The sequence below is a fragment of the Coregonus clupeaformis genome, chromosome 7, assembly GCF_020615455.1.
Source record: "Coregonus clupeaformis isolate EN_2021a chromosome 7, ASM2061545v1, whole genome shotgun sequence".
NCBI classification, from domain to species: Eukaryota; Metazoa; Chordata; class Actinopteri; order Salmoniformes; family Salmonidae; genus Coregonus; species Coregonus clupeaformis.
This window is the reverse complement of record NC_059198.1, coordinates 9,027,387-9,054,022: the sequence shown is the minus strand read 5'-3', so window position 1 is coordinate 9,054,022 and position 26,636 is coordinate 9,027,387. Positions and strand designations below refer to the sequence as shown.

At 48.2% G+C, this 26,636-nt stretch overlaps 1 protein-coding gene across 2 annotated transcripts in view; it reads left to right on the top strand.

Moving 5' to 3' along the window:
• Window positions 1-1,116: 1,116 nt before the first annotated feature.
• LOC121568636 (synaptotagmin-C-like) overlaps window positions 1,117-26,636 on the top strand; it is a 34,708-nt gene continuing 9,188 nt past the window's right edge. The window contains exons 1-6 of one of the 2 annotated variants that reach the window (XM_045221118.1): window positions 1,117-1,391; window positions 8,060-8,349; window positions 9,178-9,579; window positions 19,548-19,934; window positions 20,359-20,473; window positions 23,679-23,861. In XM_045221118.1, the coding sequence (XP_045077053.1) occupies window positions 9,432-9,579; window positions 19,548-19,934; window positions 20,359-20,473; window positions 23,679-23,861 (833 nt within the window). In that variant the 5' untranslated portion in view covers window positions 1,117-1,391; window positions 8,060-8,349; window positions 9,178-9,431. Of the gene's footprint in view, window positions 1,536-8,059; window positions 8,350-9,177; window positions 9,580-19,547; window positions 19,935-20,358; window positions 20,474-23,678; window positions 23,862-26,636 lie in introns of both variants that reach the window. The other variant, XM_045221117.1, reaches the window with a different exon arrangement.

The following is a 26,636-nucleotide window of genomic DNA, read 5'->3' as shown; positions in this document are numbered from 1 at the left end:
TGCTCAACTATTTTCAGCTATAGCGATCCAAGAGGGTTATCATTATCAGTGTTAGTCAAGCCAAAGCCTCTCGTCCCCAAAACAACCATCCTCATTGAGGTGTATCTACATAAAGTCATACAGCATCATATCTGATGTCAGCCCAAGAAGTTGGCATGTTCCTTCAGTCCATCAGCCATGCATGGCTCCTGGCTGAGAATTATGATTATTTTACCTAAAAAACACATGTCCCTTGATAGCTTGAAATGCTGAGAAGTGCTTAACATCCCTATTTCCACTGTAGGCTAGGCCATCCTAGAGGAAAACAGACCTTATATAGCCTGCCCTACACTATATTTCAACTACCTGTATCAATAATGTGTAGATACATTTATTTGAGACAGCAGACATCACAATCTAGGCAGCTTCTACGGGCCGAGTCCAGCCAAAGGACAAGGCAGTTGTAATTTTCTACAGTAAACACATTTGCAACTGTAAATGGAATCAAGAGGATAAGGGTAATCATAAATCAAATGTAGCCTACAATTAACACGGTAGGTAGTAACCCCATAATAAGCATACCATGAATAATTTGCAGATGAGAGGGATGACTTGACTTACTACATAATTTGAAATGGCCGGTAGCCTACGTAATGAGGCGTAGTCACTCACAACCTCAAATTATGCGATGTCTAAACTCATTCTAGTATGATCTCATGGGCTGCCCACGGGTTGACAAAGTTTAGCAACACCACATATAGGCTACAATGGAATGCTTCCCACTACAGTTGCCAACATTGATACAGTTTTCAATGATTTTGGAACCTGTATCGTGTCACGTCGTTAGATAGTCCTACACACATGAAGGGAAATTATATTATCAGGACACCATGATTTGATCCTAACGAGGTGCTGCGCGCTATCACTCGTCCGGTCTCCATGGCACATACGTCGTGTCCCTTTGGCGGTGGGCCAAGCCACAGTGGTCTGTCCCCATCGCACCACGCGTCACCACAGTGGTCTGTCCCCATCGCACCACGCGTCTCCTCGCCTCCAGCAACACCCCTCTCTCCTCCTAACACACTGCCTCTTCCTTCCCCTCCCCTCCCCTCCCATCCCGGGGCTCTGCTCTGCTCTCTCTCCCCTCTCTACCCCACATATACATCAGTATGTCTTTAGCACTGGTAGCGCTATACAGTCAGCGAGCGGAGACCGAGCCCGCTTACTATTCCGAGCACAGGGGAAAGAGAAGGGAGGGGAGAGTGAACTAGAAAGAAAAAACGAGGGTGAGAAGACAGAAAAAACATTCCAAGACAAGAAAATAGGAAAGCGTGAGAGAGGGGAGCGGAGAGATATCATATTGTTAATTTCTCCCTCTCAGTCTACCCCTCCGCCTTATCCTTCCATCCCAGGTGCAGTATTTGAGCCCATTTTCCTGTCTTGGGGTAGAGGGCGGAATGTTGATTTTAAACGCGTCGCATCTGGAAAAAAAATAGGCTAGTGTTTGGAAGAAAAGGGCTTGTAGGAGAGAGAGCAGTCTCGGATAAAACATAGAGGTATGATGATATTTAATTGTTGTCATAATAATACATGCCTATGTTCCGTTATATAGGTTAGGCTACTCGCCATAATATCCTGTGTGATCTTGTGTCTCGAATGTGTTATAGGCTATACTGTAGCTATGTGCCACCTAACTGACTGTATGTCTGTCCGGTTCAAATATACATTTTATGCATATTTTGTGCAGTGACGTGCGAATGCAATCTATTCTATTTTAATGTATATCCCATTGGTTCCAGCGCTATGGCATGCATATGGTAGCCTATGTAGTCTACACTGTATGTTATCTCTCGCGCAAGTGTGCAGTGTGCATATCATGTATGTGGGTTTAAATGTCTGTCGGGATGTAACGCCATTGCTCTCAGATAAATCCAACTTGTGAATGCATTTGCAATAGGCTATAGGCTATATTCTATAGATGTATAGGTGTATATGGTGAAACACACACACACATACACACACACACACACACACACACACACACACACACACACACACACACACACACACACACACACACACACACACACACACACACACACACACACACAACATGAGTAAGACAGGGGAAACATGTAGGAGCTGAAACATGTGTAATTCCCCTCCACCCACACCCCCTTCACCCCACCCCACCCACACCCCCTTCACCCCACCCCACCCTCTCTCCTCTTCCTTCTCTCCTCTCCCTCTCTCCTCTCTCCTCTCCCCTCTCCCCTCTCCCCTCTCCCCTCTCTTTTCCCACCAAAGGCACAGTGGCGCTGGCTTTATGAGATAGACTTCCATAATTATACAAATATTAATATGCTCCTATGTAGCCAAAGTCACAAGGATAGTTTTGATGGCTCACTAACTTTGACGTAAATGTATGATGATAATGTCGCCCATCTGAGTATTGGTCCAGTGAGCTGCTCTGCATATATGGATGTGCAGCTTCTTCCACCGGCTCTAGTCTCCACAGGAAGAGAGCGGAACCAGTATCCCAGGGTTCCTCACTGGCCTCTCGCTCGGCTCAGAGCTCGCGCTGCGTTTCCTGTGTGATGTTATATATAATTTAGACACTGGCAGGAGCAGGCCTGGAGCAGCAGAGAGCCCTGGCATGCAACACAGCAGACTTCAGCGCGCGTGTGTGTGTGTATTTATGTGATGATGTATGGATATAAACAGAATATTAAAACCTCCAACGTCTTATAGTTGTACTAAAAGCTTGTTCGGGGCATATGGGCTATTATAGGCCAGCCTGGAGTAACCTAAAGGCTGAGTCGCAGGCAGCAAAGCTATTACCTTTAGTCAATAGACATTAGTACAAGGTCTTCAATCTTGGCCTTGTATAGCTAGTGCCATCTCCGTCACTGCCAAACACGGGAGGCAGTCCTCTTTTGTAGCGGTAAAGGTATTTCGTAGTATCTATTTACCCTTGTGCATCAGTTTGACACAGTCGGATGAGCAGAGAGCACAGATGATATCGGCCCAGACAAACATGACGCTGTGATGCGCTGGCCTCGATAGGTAGGAAGTGATGCAAAGGTCCATGCCAGTGCTGGTGAGCAGAGGTCATGACCTCTGTGTGAGTCTCGGATGGCCCTGCATTCAGTGACTTCATGTCTGAAAGGATGAGTCTAGAGGTCTGAAGTGATAGTGCGCTTATAACACAAGCCCACAGAAAACAGTAGAACAGACAGCACAGAACTGAGGAGAAGATTGTAGAGTAGAGGAGAGGATGGTAGAGTAGAGGAGAGGATGGTAGAGTAGAGGAGAGGATGGTAGAGTAGAGGAGAGGAGAGGATGGTAGAGGAGAGGAGGGGAGAGGATGGTAGAGTAGAGGAGAGGATGGTAGAGTAGAGGAGAGGATGGTAGAGTAGAGTAGAGGAGAGGATGGTAGAGTAGAGGAGAGGATGGTAGAGTAGAGGAGAGGAGAGGATGGTAGAGTAGAGGAGAGGAGAGGATGGTAGAGGAGAGGAGAGGAGAGGATGGTAGAGGAGAAGAGAGGATGGTAGAGTAGAGGAGAGGATGGTAGAGTAGAGGAGAGGATGGTAGAGTAGAGGAGAGGAGAGGAGAGGATGGTAGAGTAGAATAGAGGATGGTAGAGTAGAGGAGAGGATGGTAGAGTAGAGGAGAGGATGGTAGAGTAGAGGAGAGGATGGTAGAGTAGAGGAGAGGATGGTAGAGGAGAGGAGAGGAGAGGATGGTAGAGTAGAGGAGAGGAGAGGATGGTAGAGGAGAGGAGAGGAGAGGATGGTAGAGGAGAGGAGAGGATGGTAGAGTAGAGGAGAGGATGGTAGAGTAGAGGAGAGGATGGTAGAGTAGAGGAGAGGATGGTAGAGTAGAGGAGAGGAGAGGATGGTAGAGTAGAATAGAGGATGGTAGAGTAGAGGAGAGGATGGTAGAGTAGAGGAGAGGATGGTAGAGTAGAGGAGAGGAGAGGATGGTAGAGTAGAGGAGAGGATGGTAGAGTAGAGGAGAGGATGGTAGAGTAGAGGAGAGGAGAGGATGGTAGAGTAGAGGAGAGGATGGTAGAGTAGAGGAGAGGATGGTAGAGTAGAGGAGAGGATAGTAGAGGAGAGGATGGTAGAGTAGAGGAGAGGAGAGGATGGTAGAGTAGAGGAGAGGAGAGGATGGTAGAGTAGAGGAGAGGAGAGGATGGTAGAGTAGAGGAGAGGAGAGGATGGTAGAGTAGAGGAGAGGATGGTAGAGTAGAGGAGAGGATGGTAGAGTAGAGGAGAGGAGAGGATGGTAGAGTAGAAGAGAGGATGGTAGAGTAGAGGAGAGGAGAGGATGGTAGAGTAGAGGAGAGGATGGTAGAGTAGAGGAGAGGATGGTAGAGTAGAGGAGAGGATGGTAGAGTAGAGGAGAGGATGGTAGAGTAGAGGAGAGGAGAGGATGGTAGAGTAGAGTAGAGGAGAGGATGGTAGAGTAGAGGAGAGGATGGTAGAGTAGAGGAGAGGAGAGGATGGTAGAGTAGAGTAGAGGAGAGGATGGTAGAGTAGAGGAGAGGATGGTAGAGTAGAGTAGAGGAGAGGAGAGGATGGTAGAGTAGAGGAGAGGATGGTAGAGTAGAGGAGAGGATGGTAGAGTAGAGGAGAGGAGAGGATGGTAGAGTAGAGTAGAGGAGAGGATGGTAGAGTAGAGGAGAGGATGGTAGAGTAGAGGAGAGGAGAGGATGGTAGAGTAGAGTAGAGGAGAGGATGGTAGAGTAGAGGAGAGGATGGTAGAGTAGAGTAGAGGAGAGGAGAGGATGGAAGAGTAGAGGAGAGGATGGTAGAGTAGAGGAGGGCAGGATACTAAAAAGCACAAGAGAAGAGAACAGAGCTATGCTTTTTAAAGCGAGGTAGTGAAATAGAAAACTATACTATCATATTGTTATGAAAATGCAGTATGTAAAATTCATCAAACACTCAGCATACGGTAGACTATCCTGTTGCTTTTTAAGCTACTGGAGGGGTAACATCATAACAGGTCATCTTTCCTCAGGTGAAAACAAAACGTTACTGAAAATAATGCGAGGTAGATTTGAGATGACTCTACAGATAGAAGATAACAAAAAGTAGAGGGAGCGTGGGAGCAAATCGAAAAAACTCCCACCAGCTTCATTGAGATGTGGCTGAAAGATCCCATTAGCTATACCTAATGGATTAACTCTTGCATATTTTCACACAACCTGTCTTTGCTCATTTAAATTTCCTCTCTCAAACACATAGGTTGTCGTTTTTCAGACAGAGAGTTACTTCTAATAGCAAAGGAATTCTGTTAAAAGGTAACAGTTGCTGGGCCTGTAGAGTGAAAGTCAGCCGTGCATATGAGAAGACGATGAAATCTAAACCCATCCAGATGTTTGATTGAACTCTGAAATTAATCCAAACTGCTTAGCCCTTTGATCGAATTCACCGCTTCTGTGGCGGTAAAAGGAAAAGTGAAGTCCCTCAAGAAAGAGTGACGTCTGATGTGAAATAATATGGAACATTTCAAAGGACGTGCTGACGTTACCATAATCTCTGCATAATAGTCACTACACAGCAGGTAATGTGATATTATACTAGGTTTTACATAATGCAAAGCTGTGATGTTGAACGTATTCTGTATGAGACATACAGTGTCAGGCTCAGGTGTGATGCCTTCCTATGGAGAGGAAACCCAGTGAAAGAGCTGAGATTTACACTCATCTCCTATGATCCCCTGTGTGTGAAATATGTCCTTTTTGGGTTTCAATGTGTCACAGTTCACACATTCACTCCTCTCCTCCTCTTCCGACTTTTCGGCTATGCTTGACAAACTGGCACAACCTCAGAGATTCATCACACTCTAGAGAGAGAGGGCCCCCGAGAGCAGGCCCAGAATCAGTTGTCCCAAAGCAAATACAAGCCTTACCCATTATAGGCCAAAAAAAACATCTGGCCTAAGACCAGTGCTTAGGGGCAATTTCAGTCAACATCATTCATCACATGTTAAATGTGTTTAGCTGGAGGGGGTCTCTGATTGGACAGTGACATTACTAACCATCAGTTTCTTGCCATAAGATTGGGCAGTAGCCTTGGTTATCCATCTCTGACCTTAGTGGACGCCTGGCTGCTCTCTGCTCCATGATTGGACAGTGACCTTACTGGTGCCAGATTAATGTTTTGTGATTGGAACGTGACCTTCCTGGTTCCCCAGTCCATGTTGAGTGTTTGGACAGTGAATTTACTTGCAATGCAGCCACCATTTTGTGATTGGACAGTGACCTCACACTGCTTACCTATTCTCTGTTGTTTGATTGGACAGTGACCTTCCTGGTTGCCTAGTCTGTCTATTGTGATTGGACAGAGCACGTCCTTGGTTTTCCAGTCTCTGTAGTGTGATTAGACAATTACCTTCCCTGCTGTCCAGTCGCTGTAGTGTGATAGGACAGTGACCTTACTGGTTGACCGGTCTCTGTTGTTGTGTATTGGTTGCCCGAGGTTATTGATTTAAAACAGGGCAGCAGTCAATGGAATGTCTGTGGGAGGTTTGTGTTCCTTTGTGGCTGTGAGTGTCTCAGTATAGGGTGTTGTATGGAGGGAGAGCTTAGTCTGCACGTGTCTGAAGGCATATTTATCAGTAAATAATGAGGCTCAGTAAATATTTAGCTTCTAGTAAATTGCACAGCCAGGCCTAGATTACTATTGTTGCTATGTCACCACCACTGCCTCCTGCTGCCCATTTTTCCATTCCTTTCTAATTACCTTTCTATTTACCTTTCATCTCCTCCTCTCCCTCCTTTAATCTAATGCCCATATCGCTCCCCTTTTCTCCCCTCTTTCTCATACCATCTCATTCTCTCTCACATACACATCCATACACACTCTCTTTCTTTCCCCCTCTCTTTTCCTGCCTCCCCCTGATGTTCTTGCTGGCATTTGAGAGGACCAGTTGGGTGCCAGACAGCCATTCATTGAGATATGCTGGGTTTTAACGTCACACTCAGAAATATTTACTATCTCAGTCTGGATGGAGGGGAGTGGAGCGGGGATACAGACTGGGGTGTTGGGTTGGGGGTAGCATTTTAATACGCTAATCTCAGACTCATTTTTTACAATGGAGCAAGCTGAGATGGACAGATAAATGGACCTTGTTTAGTCTGAGTTTCCTTTCTGAACCTGATCCAGACGAATTGACTGACCTAATATGCCTATCAGCAGTTTTCAGATAGAGAAAAAGAGTGTGAGAGAAAGAGTGAGAGTGTGAGAGAGAGAGAGAGAGAGAGAGAGAGAGAGAGAGAGAGAGAGAGAGAGAGAGAGAGAGAGAGAGAGAGAGAGAGAGAGAGAGAGAGAGAGAGAGAGAGAGAGAGAGACGAAGGAGGAAGAGCACCAACATGTCCGGTCCTGAGTCTTGTCCTGAGTGAAATACAGTATGTCTCTTCTTAATGCTGTGATGGATTGATTGATGGCTGGCCAGGGAGATAGATGGACATATAAGCAGCACTTTGCTAGGGAGGGTGCCAGTCACTGCACAAATACTGACGCTGACATTTCACAGAACCACAATCATCAAATGATCAATAGATGTTCCTTTGGCTGAACAGGGTTCTCATTCGACAAGTGGGCCTACCTCTCGCTGATACAACGTCTCACTGACGAGAAATCTTATTCGCCAGATGTAATTACAGTATGCCAGTTATTACTGTGAATGTAGTCATTCATTAATTTGTGTATTTTTCGACATACTTCTACCATATATCCCTGTAGACACACAGACCATGAGAAAGGGAGAGAGATATAGAGAAAGAGAACGTTGGGGCATTGACCTGCTTTTTGGAGACAGAATGAGTTCAAAACAAAGGGAGAATGTTAAGGAGCTCTGGAAATAGAGTTCTCTGACAAAAGGACAATGAGGACACAACGTCTGTCTGTATGAACACTTAAAACACTAACAGTCCTGGGATGTGTCATTCCATGTACTACTAAGATCATCCAAACAACAAGAGACAAATTGTAATACAATCTCTATCACAATCTCTGTGGATTTTGTCCTTGACCTTATTCAGTAATGTGTTCTCATTGTCTTTCAGGTGATATTGGAGCCATTTATAAGACATTCTATGAATCTAGGTTGGAGGAAAACAAGGAAAACTACTGCATTCCATTGAATCCTCTTCGAACTACATTACCCAGAGCTGAACCGTGCTCTAATGCTGTTAGAGCTATCCCTATCTCTGTGACATTAGAAAAAGAAGACGAACTAGTATAAGGTTATGAATTTGTTGTAAGCATAACCAAGTGTTGTTCAGCTGTATCTTGGTGGAGAAGACATTTCAAACATGACAGGGACTCCTAGGATTTACAAACAACTCTAATACAGGTATGTTGACATAAAACAGAAATAAAAATTAACCATAAACCAAGTTTCCATCCAACCATTAAATGCGGATGAATTACCTGACGTAGGAAAAAAGTCACGACTGGGCTGATGGAAACAGGAAATGTCAGTTCAAATTCATAAATGTCGACAGACAATTTGTTCGTTCGACATGGTGGGATCTTTTTGTGTCTGTAAAATTAGTTATGCGAGAAATGGTGGTGGAAATGCCTTAATGTGCAAATATTGATATAATAACCATCATATCGAAAATAAACATGGAGTCACGCGATGACAAGTTGTAGATCTACCACCATGACGTGGAAGAGCATGAAAAATGTATAGGCAGATGAAATAAGTCATGATGAACTTCACACGGTGGTTAAGTGCACGGTGATCATGCAAATTTCCAATAAGCTAAATATCAAGGGTAGGCTATTATTTGAATGCTGGTGATATGATGATCGGTGCGAACTCTTGTCTAGAGAGGATGCGCCAAAACCAGATTGGGCATGTTTGCTATTTATCGCAACAATTTATGTGACAAAACCATCGGTAAAGTAAAAAACTAATATGTTTTATTCGGTACATGGGAACTTAACCGCAAAAGTGCTTTTTATGTGCACTATGTCATCACGCACAGCCTTTTATCCACAGCAGGTCAGTTTGATGGAAACACACCTCTTGTGGGAAAATGCAGATTTAGCAGTTTTAGAATATTTGCATGAAAATCTGTCACCAATTGGCTATATCCTAACAATGATAACAGTACCTATTTATACATAATCTTTCACCTTCTTTTCCCTAATATTTTTCATTCATTCCTCTCAGGAAAAGCCAAAGGGGTGGGTTTGGCTCACACATTTATGGGCGTGTCAGTCTCCACCTAAGTAGACAGCGCCTGATAGAGCCCCTCCCCTTATTCCTGGATTGGTCCAATCTCCACTGGCCCCAATCTTCTCTCCCTCCAAGGAAGGTGGCCGGATCTAAGCTCTCCTCACCCAGGTGCCTTCCATTTGGTGAGGGCAGCGAGGGCTGTGCTGTGATTGGTTGACTGCGGGTGGGAGTGCAATGCAGATTGGAGGATGTCGGGGGACTGGGATGAAGACCACCTGTGTAAGAAGGCACTCACTCTGGTGGAGGAGTTGTGCTTACACTCCTCAGCGAAGGACAGCCATGAAGCCAGCTGCCGAGACTTCGTCTACATGATGAGGGGACAGCAGCACGAAACAGGTAACCACACAGTAACATACAGGAATCATTAACATCACAGTAACATAAAGGAATCATTAACAACACAGTAACCTACAGTAACATACAGTAACATACAGGAATCATTAACAACACACTAACATACAGTAACATACAGGAATCATTAACAACACAGGCACATACAGTAACATACAGGAATCATTAACAGCACACTAACATACAGTAACATACAGGAATCATTAACAACACAGTAACATACAGTAACATACAGGAATCATTAACAACACAGTAACATACAGTAACATACAGTATCATACAGGAATCATTAACACACAGTAACATACAGTAACATACTGGAATCATTAACAACACAATAACATACAGTAATATACAGTAACATACAGGAATCATTAACAACACAGTAACATAAAGTCACATACAGTAACATACAGGAATCATTAACAACACAATAACATACAGTAACATACATGAATCGTTAACAACACAGTAACATACAGTAACATACAGGAATCATTAACAACACAGTAACATACAGGAATCATTAACAACAGAGTAACATACAGTAACATACAGTAACATACAGGAATCATTAACAACACAGTAACATGCAGTAGCATACAGGAATCATTAACACACAGTAACATACAGTAACATACAGGAATCATTAATAACACAGTAACATACAGTAACATACAGGAATCATTAACAACACAGTAACATACAGTAACATACAGGAATCATTATCACACAGTAACATACAGTAATAAACAGTAACATACAGGAATCATTAACAAACAGTAACATACAGTAACATACAGGAATCATTAACAGACAGTAACATACGGTAACATACAGGAATCATTAACAACACAGTGATATACAGTAGCATACAGGAATCATTAACAACACACTAACATACAGTAACATACAGGAATCATTAACAGACAGTAACATACAGTAACATACAGTAATCATTAACAACACAGTAACATACAGCAACATATAGTAACATACTGGAATCATTAACAACACAGTAACATACAGTAACATACAGGAATTGTTAACAACACAGTAACATACAGGAATAGTTAACAACACAGTAACATACAGAAACATACAGTAACATACAGGAATCATTAACAACACAGTAACATACAGTAACGCACAGTAACATACAAGAATCATTAACACACAGTAACATACAGTAACATACAGTAACGTACAGGAATCATTCACACACAGTAACATACAGGAATAATTAACACACAGTAACACACAGTAACATATAGTAACATACAGGAATCGTTAACAACACAGTAACTAACAGTAACATATAGTAACATACAGGAATCATTAACAACACAGTAACTAACAGTAACATATAGTAACATACAGGAATCATTTACAACACAGTAACATACAATAACATACAAGAATCATTAACAACACAGTAACTAACAGTAACATATAGTAACATACAGGAATCATTAACAACACAGTAACATACTGGAATCATTAACAACACAGTAACATACAGTAACATACAGGAATCATTAACACACAGTAACATACAGTAACATACAGGAATCATTAGTCATGTATAAGACATGGAGGTTTCTCTGTTCAAGTGACCTTCGCAGGAAAAAATCCCAGGAAAAACTCCTGGCCCTAGTAATGTGTATTGTTGGATAGAGCAGAATGTCCTGAAGAAGAGTTATTATCTGGGTTCCGATGCCAGGGTTGCCCTGAGGTGTTGGCTAGCACTCCCACAACTAATCAGGGCACCTCCGGAACACTTTGAAATATTCATGTGACATTTCCAAATTGATAACGAAGGTCCAGCCCTCTGTTTATAGGGCAAACCCAAGAGTCCAAGTGCAATCCCAACCTGGCTAATTGTTATTACGGAGCATCGTCCCAGATCCCTTTGAATGAATTCTACACAGCAGAGTGGATGAGTGGTGGAGCTAGCTAGCTACAGTCCCAGCAGCATTCTGGTCCTGTTTGGATTCTCATGGAGCGGTTTTGGAGCGGTGGCAGCAATGTGCAGTAGTGGAGAGTAGAGGGGATGCGTGTGGATCAGTGTGCTGTATTGTATATTAGGCTGGATCTGCTGCATGGAGCACCTGTAGATTTGTGTGACACAGTGCATTCTCTCTCTTTGTCCTAAACCCCTCCCCTCTTTAGTTCTCTCTCTAAATCCTTGTTGCCTTGTTTTTCCTCCATCTCTCCATTTCTCTCCTTCTTTCTCTCTCCATGAGTGTCTCTTTTTGTTTCCTTCTGTGGCGTGCATGTTGGTGGATGGTGACTTTATTAACCTGCTGGCTCCCTCTGGGTGGACTGGAGGTGTAGATGGAGAGGCTGAATGTGACTAGTCAGCCAATATGTCTGTTTCAACATGGTTACCAATCTGTTTCTATCTGCCCCGCCCCTACAGCCTCTCTCCTCTCCTCTCCTCTCTTCTCCTCTCCTCTCCTCTCCTCTCTCAGATTCTCCCTCTCTCTCTCATGATGCTCTACACATTTTCCCTCTGTCCTTATTTCTTCATCCCCTTCCCTTTTTCCTTTCTCATTCCCCCCGCTCATTTTCTTTCCCACCATCTTTTTCGTTTCACCTCTCTTCTCTCCCTTAGCGCTCCCCCCCTCTCCTTCTCTCTCTCTCTCTCTCTCTCTCTCTCCTTCTCCCTCTCTCCCTCTCTCTCTCCCTCTCTCTCTCCCTCTCTCTCTCTCTCTCTCTCTCTCTCTCTCTCTCTCTCTCTCTCTCTCTCTCTCTCTCTCTCTCTCTCTCTCTCTCTCTCTCTCTCTCCCCCTCTCCCTCTCTCCCTCTCTCTCTCTGATCATATCCTTTGAACAAGTGCTGATTAATGTCATACATAGACAGATGAATAATTCACCACAGTGAGCGAGAGGAGAGAGAGAGAGAGGGGAGAGAGAGAGAGAGGAGAGGGGGAAGAGGGGGAAGAGGAGGGAGAGAGAGAAGGAGAGGAGGGGGAGAGATGGAGGAGAGAGAGGCAGAGAAAGACAGCATGGGAAAAAGAGAGCAATGGTGTATGTGAGAGTAGACTAAAGAAAGGGGGAAGAGATGGAGAGAGAGAGACAGAAGGCGTAGAGAATTCCAGGAGATACACCCTAGGGGCAGAGGAGTGTCTCACACTGTTGTCTCATTTACTCATTTACTCTCAGTCTTGTTGTCAGTGTGTTATAGATATAATTTCAATATCAATTGAATGATTTAACAATGTTTGTGTCTTTGTCATGCCCACAAAGCCACTTCGGATTGAATGGAGGAAAGACAGAGCCAAGAAAAGGGAGGGAGAGCGGAAAGGAAAGATAGATAAACAGATACACAAAAAGAGAGAGCGGGAGATAGGAAGAGATAGAGAGATGGACAGACAAAAAGAGAGAGAGCGATAGAAAGACAGGTCCAACACTGATCGCTCTACAACCAGACAATGGGCTCAGTTGATTGGCAGGCCTCTGGTCTGTGTTTTAATTTTAATTTTATTTAACTAGGCAAGTCAGTTAAGAACAAATTCTTATTTACAATGATGGCCTACCCCGGCCAAACCGGAAGACGCTGGGCCAATTGTGCGCCGCCCTATGGGAGTCCCAATCACCACCGGATTGTGATACAGCCTGGAATCGAACCAGGGTCTGTAGTGATGCCTCTAGCACTGAGATGCGGTGCCTTAGACCACTGTCTCTGTCAAGGGCTGATGTAATGTGGTGTGGGAGTCAGGCGCAGGACACCGAAGCTTAGTCCAACAGACTTTACTAGTGAAACACTAGGCAAAATACAATAACGGCCTCAACACAAAACAGAGGCGAGCGATCACGCAAACAGTGCGTAAACAACGAAAACAACAAACATAGAGAAACACGCAGCACTAACGGACAGGCGTAACAATAACACACAAACTAATCAACACAAAGCAGGCAACTTATAGGACACATAATCAGACACAAACGGACACAGGTGCAATAGACAGACAAAACCAATCTAACATCGAAACATCTAACGGTGGTAGCTAGTACTCCGGGGACGGCGAACGCAAGCCTGCCCGAGCAAGGAGGAGGAGCAGCCCCGGCAGAATCCGTGACAGTACCCCCCTTGACGCGCGGCTCCAGCCGTGCGCCGACCCCGGCCTCGGGGACGACCAGGAGGACGCGGAGCCGGGCGCGTGGGATGACCACGGTGGAACTCAGTCAGGAGAGATGGATCTAGGATATCCCTCCTAGGCACCCAGCAACGTTCCTCCGGACCGTACCCCTCCCACTCCACGAGATACTGGAGACCCCCCATCCGACGTCTCGAGTCCAAGATGGTCCTGACCGTGTACGCCGGAGCTCCCTCGATGTCCAGTGGGGGCGGAGGGGTCTCTCCTATCTCACCTTCTTGGAGTGGACCAGCTACCACCGGCCTGAGAAGAGACACATGGAACGAGGGGTTAATATTCTTATAATCAATAGGCAGTTGTAACCTGTAACACACCTCGTTCAATCTCCTCAGGACTTTAAAAGGCCCCACAAACCGCCGACCCAGCTTCCGGCAGGGCAGGCGGAGGGGCAGGTTTCGAGTCGAGAGCCAGACTCGATCTCCCGGTGCGTACACCGGACCCTCACTGTGGTGGCGATCGGCACTCGCCTTCTGTCGACGGATGGCCCGCTGCAGATGGACATGAGCAGCGTTCCACGTCTCCTCCGAGCGCCGAATCCACTCGTCCACCGCAGGAGCCTCGATCTGGCTCTCGTGCCATGGTGCCAGAACCGGCTGATACCCTAACACACACTGGAAAGGGGTTAGATTGGTGGAGGAGTGGCGGAGAGAGTTCTGTGCCATCTCTGCCCAGGGGATATACCTTGACCACTCCTCCGGCCGGCCCTGGCAATAGGACCTCAGAAACCTACCCACATCCTGGTTGACTCGTTCTACCTGCCCATTGCTCTCTGGGTGGTAACCCGAGGTAAGGCTTACCGAGACCCCCAAGCTGTTCCATGAACGCCCCCAGACTCTGGAGGTGAACTGGGGACCTCGGTCAGACACTATATCCTCGGGAACCCCATAGTGCCGGAAAACGTGGGTAAATAGGGGCCTCAGCGGTCTGTAGGGCAGTAGGGAGACCCGGCATTGGGAGGAGACGACAGGCCTTGGAAAACCGATCCACAACGACCAAAATGGTGGTATTCCCTGGGAGGGGGAAGGTCGGTCACAAAATCCACCGAAAGGTGGGACCATGGTCGTTGTGGAACGGGCAGGGGATGTAACTTTCCCCTGGGCAGGTGTCTAGGCGCCTACACTGGGCGCACACCGAGCAGGAGGAGACATAAACCCTCACATCCCTAGCTAACGTTGGCCACCAGTATTTCACGCTAAGGCAGTGCACTGTCCGGCCAATACCGGGATGTCCAGAGGAGGGTGATGTATGAGCCCAATAAATAAGGCGATCACGAACCTCGAGCGGAACGTACGTCCGCCCCACAGGACACTCTGGGGGAGTAGGGTCGGTACGCAATGCCCGCTCGATCTCCGCATCGACCTCCCACACCACCGGAGCCACCAGACAAGACTCCGGCAGTATGGGAGTAGGCTCAATGGACCTCTCCTCTGTGTCATACCGCCGGGACAGGGCGTCTGCCTTACCGTTCTGGGACCCTGGGATGTATGTGATCTTAAAAACAAACCGGGTCAGGAACATGTTCCACCTAGCCTGACGAGGGTTCAATCTCCTAGCTGCCCGGATGTACTCCAGGTTACGGTGGTCAGTCAGAATGAGGAAAGGGTGTTGAGCCCCCTCAAGCCAATGCCTCCACACCTTTAGGGCCTGAACCACAGCTAACAGCTCCCTGTCCCCTACGTCATAATTACGCTCCGCCGGGCTGAGCTTCTTAGAATAGAACGCACAGGGGCGGAGTTTGGGTGGCGTGCCGGACCGTTGCGACAGGACTGCCCCAATACCGGCCTCGGACGCGTCTACCTCAACTTGGAATGGTAAAGCGGGGTCCGGATGCGCCAGCACCGGAGCCGAAGTGAACAGGTTCTTCAGTTTAACAAATGCCCTGTCCGCTTCAGCTGACCACTGCAAACGCACCGGACCCCCTTTAGCAGGGACGTAATGGGAGCTGCCACCTGTCCAAAGCCCCGGATAAACCTCCGGTAGTAATTAGCAAAACCCAAAAACTGCTGCACCTCTTTTACAGTGGTTGGAGTTTGCCAATTACGCACGGCCGACACACGGTCAACCTCTATCTTCACACCAGACGCGGACAACCGATAACCCAAAAAGGAGATGGACTCCTGGAAAAACAAGCATTTCTCTGCCTTGACATACAAGTCATGCTCCAACAGCCTCCTCAACACTCGGCGCACCAGGGCTACATGCTCGGCTCGTGTAGAAGAGTACACTAGGATGTCGTCGATGTATACTACCACACCCTGCCCATGCATGTCCCGGAAAATCTCGTCCACAAAGGATTGGAAGACTGAAGGAGCATTCATTAACCCGTATGGCATGACGAGATACTCGTAATGACCCGAGGTGGTGCTAAATGCTGTTTTCCATTCATCCCCCTCCCTAATGCGCACCAGATTGTATGCGCTCCTGAGATCCAACTTTGTGAAGAACCGCGCTCCGCGTAATGACTCCGTCATAGTCGCAATCAGAGGAAGAGGGTAACTGTACTTAACCGTGATCTGATTGAGACTACGGTAATCAATACACGGGCGCAAACCCCCGTCCTTCTTCTTCACAAAGAAGAAACTCGAGAAACCGGGGAAGTGGAGGACCGTATGTATCCCTGTTCCAAGGACTCGGCTATGTAAGTCTCCATAGCCGCTGTCTCCTCTTGAGACAGGGGATACACACGGCTCCAGCGGAAGTGCCGCTCCTGTTTGGAGATCTATCGCACAATCCCCCTGTCTATGAGGTGGCAGCCGTGTTGCCTAGTTTTGCTGAACACAAGTGCTAAATCCTCATATTCAGGGGGAATGCGCATTGCGGGCACTTGGTTCGGACTCTCCACCGAAGTCGCCCCTAAGGAAACACCTAGACATCTCCCCTACACACTGGGCAGACCACTCCATAAGAGCCCTCTGTTGCCACGCAATGGTAGGATCATGGGCGCAACCAGGAAGCCCCAGCACCACGGGATACGCAGGAGAGTCGATCAGATAAAACTGAATGATCTCCTCATGACCCCCTGCGTAGTCATCTTAAGTGGTGCTGTGACTTCTCTGATCAACCCCGACCCCAGCGGCCGGCTGTCTAGGGCATGAACATGAAAGGGGGCTTCCACCGGCCGAAGGGGAATTCCTAACCTAGAACAAAATTCACGATCAACAAAATTCCCAGCTGCGCCTGAATCTACTAGCGCCTTATGCTGGGAATGAGGTGCCACCTGTGGAAATCTCACAGGTATACACAGGTGACCAACAGAGAGCTCTGGGTAAGTGGGCGCCTACTCACCTGAAATGACTCCCCAGTGAGTGACCTGTTGTCCCCTCTCCCAGGAGACCCTCCCAGCACCTAGCCGCAGTGTGCCCTCCACGGCCACAGTTGGTGCAGGGGACGGCCCCCCTCGGGTTCTCTCTCCTCCTCTCCCTAGCGCCAGCACCCCCGAGCTCCATGGGAATCGGCTCGGAGGTGCTGGAGGGCGGAATGGACGACCCCATTCGGGGACGTCCGCGGGTAGCCAGCAGGGTGTCGAGACGGATGGAAATGTCCACCAACTGGTCGAAGGATAGGTTGGTGTCCCTGCAGGCCAGCTCACGACGAACGTCCTCTCGTAGGCTACACCGATAATGGTCGATGAGGGCCCTCTCATTCCACCCCCGCATCAGCCGCTAAAGTCCGGAACTCCAGGGCGAACTCCTGTGCACTCCTCTTCCCCTGTCGGAGGTGGAACAGAGCGCTCCCCCGCCGCCTTCCCCTCAGGTGGATGATCGGAACACAGCCCGAAGCGGCGGGAGAACTCCGTGTAGGTGATGGTGGCGGCGTCTATTCCCCTCCATTCGGCGTTGGCCCACTCCAACGCCTTGCCGGATAGACAGGAGATGAGGGCGGAGACGCCTCGTATCCCGAGGGCGCCGGGTGTATGGTGGCCAAGTAGAGTTCCACCTGCAGGAGGAACCCCTGACACCCGGCTGCAGTACCATCATATGCCCTCGGGAGCGAGAGCCGAATGCCACTGGGTTCCGGTGCTGGGAGAGGAGGACTGGCCGATGGTGATGGTAAGGTGTGCGACGGCGTGGGCACCTCTCCAGTAACCAAACGGCGCAGAGTGTTGGACACCTCGTTCATGGCGGCCCCAAGTTGCCGGATCATGGTGTCTTGATCGCTGATCCGATCTTCCAGCGACTTGGGTGCCGCCGCTGCTCCTGCTGACTCCATTTGGTGTGTTATTCTGTCAAGGGCTGATGTAATGTGGTGTGGGAGTCAGGCGCAGGACACCGAAGCTTAGTCCAACAGACTTTACTAGTGAAACACTAGGCAAAATACAATAACGGCCTCAACACAAAACAGAGGCGAGTGATCACACAAACAGTGCGTAAACAACGAAAACAACAAACATAGAGAAACACGCAGCACTAACGGACAGGCGTAACAATAACACACAAACTAATCAACACAAAGCAGGCAACTTATAGGACACATAATCAGACACAAACAGACACAGGTGCAATAGACAGACAAAACCAATCTAACATCGAAACATCTAACGGTGGTAGCTAGTACTCCGGGGACGGCGAACGCCGAAGCCTGCCCGAGCAAGGAGGAGGAGCAGCCCCGGCAGAATCCGTGACAGTACCCCCCCCTTGACGCGCGCCGACCCCGGCCTCGTGGACGACCAGGAGGATGCAGAGCCGGGCGCGTGGGATGACCACGGTGGAACTCAGTCAGGAGAGATGGATCTAGGATATCCCTCCTAGGCACCCAGCACCGTTCCTCCGGACCGTACCCCTCCCACTCCACGAGATACTGGAGACCCCCCATCCGACGTCTCGAGTCCAAGATGGTCCTGACCGTGTACGCGGAGCTCCTCGATGTCCAGTGGGGGCGGAGGGGTCTCTCCTATCTCACCTTCTTGGAGTGGACCAGCTACCACCGGCCTGAGAAGAGACACATGGAACGAGGGGTTAATATTCTTATAATCAATAGGCAGTTGTAACCTGTAACACACCTCGTTCAATCTCCTCAGGACTTTAAAAGGCCCCACAAACCACCGACCCAGCTTCCGGCAGGGCAGGCGGAGGGGCAGGTTTCGAGTCGAGAGCCAGACTCGATCTCCCGGTGCGTACACCGGACCCTCACTGCGGTGGCGATCGGCGCTCGCCTTCTGTCGACGGATGGCCCGCTGCAGATGGACATGAGCAGCGTTCCACATCTCCTCCGAGCGCCGAATCCACTCGTCCACCGCAGGAGCCTCGAGGAGCTGTCCACCAGACTGATGCTGAAACTGCGCTTTTTCCCCACCAGGATGACTCATCCCCCTGTTTCCCCTCAGACACAATCCTTTAGCCGTCAGTGATTAAAAGCTCGTAACCACGAGCACAGGCCTAATCACATCGCAGAAAATATAATTGTGGGTGTTAGTATTTTTATTGTGGTGCTATCAACGTTTGTTCATGCTTAAGCTGCCGTATTCAAAATGTGTATATTAGCATTTGAAGCGGCGTATCACATTACGCTCACAGTGTGTTGTCCCTCTGCTATGATGATGTGGGATTTAGTGGCTTTTGGGCTGATAGGGGCTATTTGTGCTGATGAGTGGAAAAAGGAGGCTTAATTGAGAGAATAAACTATGTGAAGGATACTGATTAATGTGACATGAGGCTTTTTGGTATTTTAGATGATGTTAAAAGTATTGAGTCTTCATCCATCATTGCCTTAAGAAAACTCACCCTCTGTCTCTCTCTCTGTCTCTCTTCCTCTCCTCTCTCCATCCTTCCCTCTCTCTCCTCTCGTCCTCCAGAGATCTCTGTCAGCCTCTTGTCAGTGATCGTGACGTTCTGCGGGATCGTCCTTCTCTCAGTCTCTCTCTTTGTCTCCTGGAAGCTCTGCTGGTTGCCATGGCGAGACAAGGAGGGCGGGGGCCTGAGCTTGACATCGGGGCTGATGCCCGGGGGCGTGGGTGGGATGGGCGGCGGTGGGGGGGCCTCCCTCCTACCTCCTGTCATGCAGAGGAAGGCGTCCCACTCCTCGCTCTACCCCTCCCTGGCCCAGCCCCAGCAGCATCACCCCCACTTCTCTGACCTGCTGGGGGTGGAGAGTGGTCAGGGGGTGGGGGGCGTGGTGGGAGGGCCAGAACAGACCCAGGAACACTCCTACCTGGACATGGACTCCTACCCCAACAACGCTGGTGAGAAGGAACACCTGATCTCACCCCACTGATACTAAAGTGGCTTTGTGTACAGAGTTTGCGTCATATAATGCCTTGGTCGATGTTTTAAGTCTTGTACTATAACAACATATCATATTTATATCTACAAAATGTTCTGTACTATATTACATTAACTCCCACTTACGGTCTGTCTAGCCAGAGTATAATTAGCACATCTTGAAATGGTGCAGTACATTGCTAAATGCGCTACAAAAGAACAACCATAAACTGAAGAAATAAGACACAAGCATCTCTTTACAGTAGAACCAGCTTCATGTTCTATACAAACACCTCTTTCATTCTCTCTATCTCCCTTCTATTCTCTGCACTCCTTTTTCCGTATTGACCTCTCATCCCATCTCTCTCTCTCTCTCTCTCTCTCTCTCTCTGGTCTGTGGTCTAGGGAATCTTAAGTTGAGCCAGATGTCTCCAGAGTTGCCCCCCACCACTGAGGGGGGAGCCGCCCCGCCCCACAAAGACCTGCCCAACGCCCACTCCCAGCAGCAGGTCACTGCACGGTCTGTACTGTGTGTGTGTGCTTGTTTGTTTGTGTGGCGGTGATTACAAAGAGGTTATGGTATAGGTAGTGAATTTGTGTGTGACTGATTTAAATATGCAGGATGTGATATATCTATCTACAGTTGAAGTGGGAAGTTTACATACACCTTAGCCAAATACATTTAAACTCAGTTTTTCACAATTCCTGACATTTAATCCTAGTAAAAATTCCCTGTCTTAGGTCAGTTAGGATCACCACTTTATTTTAAGGATGTGAAATGTCAGAATAATAGTAGAGAGAATGATTTATTTCAGCTTTTATTTCTTTCATCACATTCCCAGTGGGTCAGAAGTTTACATACACTCAATTCATATTTGGTAGCTGTCACGTTCGTTCAATGACGGGACGGACCAAGGCGCAGCGTGATATACGTACATGTTTATTTACACTGAATAAACACAACGACAAAACAACAAACTAAACAAAACGTGAAGTCCAAGGTAGCACACACAACATACCTTACACGGAACAAGATCCCACAACCCAATAGTGCCAATAGGCTGCCTAAGTATGATCCCCAATCAGAGACAACGAGCTACAGCTGCCTCTGATTGGGAACCACACCGGCCAACATAGATCTACACATAATGTGGTCCTCTGTAGCTCAATTGGTAGAGCATGGCGCTTGTAACGCCAGGGTAGTGGGTTCGATCCCCGGGACCACCCATATGTTAAAAAAAATGTATGCACACATGACTGTAAGTCGCTTTGGATAAAAGTGTCTGCTAAATGGCATATTATTATTATTATTATAATAGATCGAAACATAGAAAACACACAACAAAGAATATACACACCCTGACTCAACATTTAAGCGTCCCTGAGTCAGGGCGTGACAGTACCCCCCCCCCCAAAAGTGCGGACTCCGACCGCACAACATAAACATAACAGGGTAGGGGCCGGGTGGGCATTCCGCCTCGGAGGCGGATCCGGCTCGGGGCATGACGACCTCTCACTCTCCGCCTCCCTATTGCGCCCCTGGTCTGGTCTGGACCTCGGCGCGCTGCTTCCCCTCTCCTTCCTCCCACGATACGCCAGGCCCTGTCTGGACCCTGGTGTGGGAGACCCCGAACCTGGAGAGGGGCTGACGTCATGGTCTGGACAGGAGCCACTGACCGGAGCTGGACTGGGCGGACTGCTCTGGCTCCGGAGTGGAGCCGCTGACCGAAGCTGGATCAGGCACCGGTGGAGCGGACTGCACTGGCTCCGGAGTGAGCCGCTGACCGGAGCTGGACTGGACCCCGTTGGAGCGGACTGCTCTGGCTCCGGAGTGGCGCAGCTGACCGGAGCTGGATCAGGCACCGGTGGAGCGGACTGCTCTGGCTCCGGAGTGGAGCAGCTGACCGGAGCTGGATCAGGCACCGGTGGAGCGGACTGCTCTGGCTCCGGAGTGGAACAGCTGACCGGCACTGGATCAGGCACCGGTGGAGCGGACTGCTCTGGCTCCGGAGTGGAGCAGCTGACCGGTGCCGGAGGGACGGTGGGACGGGCACGGGTGGGACGGGCACGGGCCGTGCCGGACTGGACAAACGCACCACTGGCTTGGTGCGAGGAGCAGGAACAGGCCGGGCCGGGCTGGCGACGCGCACCACTGGCTTGGTGTGAGGAGCAGGAACAGGCCGGGCCGGGCTGGCGACGCGCACCACTGGCTTGGTGCGAGGAGCAGGCACAGGCTGGGCCGGGCTGGCGACGCGCACCACTGGCTTGGTGCGAGGAGCAGGAACAGGCCAGGCCGGACTGTGGAGGCGGACTGGAGGTCTAGAGCGGAGAGCTGGCACAACCCGTCCTGGCTGGCTGCCCACTTTCGCACTACACGTGTGGGGTGCTGGCACAGGATGCACTGGGCTGTGCACGCGCACTGGCGATACAGTTCGTAGAACTGGCTCAGGATATGCGGGACCAAGGAGGCGTACTGGAGACCAGGAGTGTTGAGCCGGCACACCCCGTCCTGGCTGGATGCCCATCTTCGCACGGCACGTGCGTGGTGCAAGCACAGGACGTACAGGACTGTGCCGGCGCACTGGCGACACAGTACGTAGCTCCGCATAACACGGAGCTTGCCCAGTCATACACCTCTTCGCGTGAGTACGGGGAGTTGGCTCTGCTCCGCCAACCACCCTGTGTGCCCCCCCAAAACATTTTCTTGGGGCTGCTTCTCTGGCTTCCTCCTCGACCGGCCTCCTCCGTGTTGCCGTTGCTCCTCTCCTGCCTGGGTATCTAACTTAGCCCATGGTCCTTTCCCCGCAAATATCTCCTCCCATGACCACAAATTGGCCACCTGTGACATGGCCATCCGCTCCGCCTGGGCACGCTGCTTGGTCCTCGTTTGGTGGGATCTTCTGTCACGTTCGTTCAATGACGGGACGGACCAAGGCGCAGCGTGATATATGTACATGTTTATTTACACTGAATAAACACAACGACAAAACAACAAACTAAACGAAACGTGAAGTCCAAGGTAGCACACACAACATACCTTACACGGAACAAGATCCCACAACCCACTAGTGCCAATAGGCTGCCTAAGTATGATCCCCAATCAGAGACAACGAGCTACAGCTGCCTCTGATTGGGAACCACACCGGCCAACATAGATCTACACATAATAGATCGAAACATAGAAAACACACAACAAAGAATATACACACCCTGACTCAACATTTAAGCGTCCCCTGAGTCAGGGCGTGACAGTAGCATTGCCTTTAAATTGTTTAACTTGGGTCAAACATTTCGGGTAGCCTTCCACAAGCTTCCCACAATAAGTTGGGTGAATTTTGGCCCATTCCTCCTGACAGAGCTGGTGTAACGGAGTCAGGTTTGTAGGCCTCCTTGCTCGCACACACTTTTTCAGTTCTGCCCACAACATTTCTATAGGATTGAGGTCAGGGCTTTGTGATGGCCACTCCAATACCTTGACTTTGTTGTCCTTAAGCCATTTTGCCACAACTTTGGAAGTATGCTTGGGGTCATTGTCCATTTGGAAGACCCATTTGCGATCAAGCTTTAACTTCCTGACTAATGTCTTGAGATGTTGCTTCAATATATCCACATAATTTTCCTTCCTCATGATGCCATCTATTTTGTGAAGTGCACCAGTCCCTCCTGCAGCAAAGCACCCCCACAGCACTCTTCCATGTGTGTATTCACCCTTTCTCTCTCTCCAGGCCCAAGCCCATGACTCACCAGCTGTCCAGTCCTGATTTCCATGGTGAGGAGAAGAGCGAGCAGGTGACCAGCATTGGCCAAATCAAACCGGAACTCTACAGACTGCGTGGGGGCGACCAGGGGGAGGGGAAAACGGGGGACAATTGCGGCAAGATCAGCTTCCTCCTGCGCTACGCCTTCAAGTGAGTGAACCGATTCACTTAAGTAATCGTCTTCACACCTCAGTCTGTATGTTAAATAAACATTAAATGAAGGCTTAGACAGAGGATCAACAGGTGCTCTGTCATCACAGCTGAGTAATGGTACTTGCACTAGATATTCTATAATTGCAGTGTTACGTATCACACAGTGGGCAGTTTTTTCACCCATATATACCTGTACATTATGGACTGAATATTGTACACAAGATAGATGGACATTGTTACTGTCTAACTTCCCATACCTTGAGTGCATTAGTCATGCCCCCGTTGTAGGTTTTCTGCAGCACTGGCTCTGTTTATGTAAATGGTGGGCGTGCCCCCCTTCGGAGGGTTGAAGATGTGAGGATGGAGGGAGGAGGGAGGACGGAGGAGATGAGGGAGAGAGCAGGGGAAATGTTGTACATTCTGCTAGCTCAGTCTCAGTCTCAGTCTCAGTCTCAGTCTCAGTCTCAGTCTCAGTCTCAGTCTGCTAACTCAGTCTCAGACTCAGTCTCAGTCTGCTAACTCAGTCTCAGTCTCAGTCTGCTAACTCAGTCTCAGTCTCAGTCCATCTGTGGCTCTGTGGCTGCCTGGTGGGGTCCTTTCTTTCTGCCGTCACTCAGAGAAACATTACAATGGGGAAAGAAAGTGCTGATGTTCGAAAAACAAGGGAGTGAGAGGCAGTTAGGGTCATGAATTATATATGGTGAGCTACTTTAAACAGCAGACCCTGTCAACACATAATAACACCAGACTGTTATAGCACGAATTACAGACACACAGAATTAGAGGGAGAGGGGGAGGGAGGGAGGGAGAGAGAGAGAGAGAGAGAGAGAGAGAGAGAGAGAGAGAGAGAGAGAGAGAGAGAGAGAGAGAGAGAGAGAGAGAGAGAGAGAGAGAGAGAGAGAGAGAGAGAGAGAGAGAGAGAAAAATGTCTTTGCCATACATCAATGTTAACGTGCTAGACCCGAGCACATTGGGGGAATAGCAGTCAGGACAACAATGTCAATCTTCCCTCGGCCCTCTGGGAAATGTATTTTCTATTGACACTGCAGTTAAAAGCTGACACATTAGTGCTGTGAGAATCACAGGCGGTTTTCAGCCATTGTCTGTGAAAAATAGTATAGCGAATTTCCCTCTGACAGATCAGTAATAGGTGTATTTTCTGCCGAGTGCTTCTGGGACCGTGTTAGTAGGCCGTCATTGTAAATAAGAATTTGTTCTTAACTGACTTGCCTAGTTAAATAAAGGTTAAATACATTTTATTTTAAAAAGCTTGTCTTTTGTTCCTGCTCTTTGTTGTTTGATGTTCAAACGGACATGTGAGAGCAGTGTTTGTTGTTGTAATGAGGTAATGTTGTTGAACGTGACTTGCCATCAGGGCCAGCTTTTAAACAGGACTCACCTGCCATTTTCAATTATGCTTTATAAAACTACACTGCTCATAGTCATAAGGACTACAGTTCCCATCATGTACTGACACTGTATCGACTTCCAAGCGGTGATGATACTTGACTTGAAGTAAGTAGATAGACTTAAGAAATACTAATTGGACATGTTTCTCTGATTAACATGTTTATCCAATTTAAATATAAGTTCCTAATTTACTAATGACGGTATTAATCTTATCCCTGATTTGATGTGATTATAGGATTGGCATGTTTATCTGATTTCCTTAATTGGACGTGATTGCATGATAAACATGAAACCTGATTGGATGCAATCGTGTCGTCAACAGGCTTATCTAAGTCCTGATTGGGCCAGATGATTAAACAGTGTGTTTGTCTGAGCCGCTATTGGCTATAGCCTGGTGGTGCTCTCTTCCCCAGAGTTCACGCTGTGCTCCTAAAGGCCCGTAATGAAATGGTGACACGCTCGTTAACTCAGAAAGACAGGGTCTAATGAGGTCTGATTTTAGGCCTGCCAGCCATCTTCACTCTCTTAATTATATCCCTCATAAGTAGTTCTGCAGACAGACCACTGGACGTGGGCGGTTCAGACAGACGGACATCTGCGTGTGTGTGTGTGCATGCAGGCGGACGTGTGTGACCCAGACTGACCATAACACAGTGGAATAGCTATATACTATGAGGATTATTAATGGCTTGGCTTCTCTCTGGCCTCTCTCCTGGGGTACATATAGACTGAGTATACAAAACATTAGGGACACATGCTCTTTCCATGACATAGACTGACCAGGTGAATCAAGGTGAAAGCTATGATCCCTTATTGGTGTCACTTGTTAAATCCACTTCAATCAGTGTAGATGAATGAAGGGGAGGAGACAGGTTAAAGAAGGATTTTTAAGCCTTGAGAGAATTGAGACATGGATTGTGAGAGTGAATGGTGAAGAGAGTGAATGGTCAAGACAAAATATTTAAGTGCCTTTGAACAATGCTGTTGGGTTTTTCACGCTCAACAGTTTCCCGTGTGTGTCAAGAATAGTCCACCACCCAAAGAACATCCAGCCAACTTGACACAACTTTGGGAAGCATTGGAGTCAACATGGGCCAGCATCCCTGTGGAATGCTTTCAACACCTTGTAGTCCATGCCCTGACAAATTGAGGCTGTTCTGAGGGCAAAAATGTGCAACTCAATATTAGGAAGGTATTCCTAATGTTTTGTACACTCAGTGTACATATGTGCTTACTGTGCTTACATCTCACTGGAACTGCTGGAGCCATTCTGTAGCTTTGTAACAATGGATTATGCTACTGCTAGAAGTTACTCTCATTCACAGATCTACCTTCCTTAAATCCCCCATTAGTAGGGAGAAA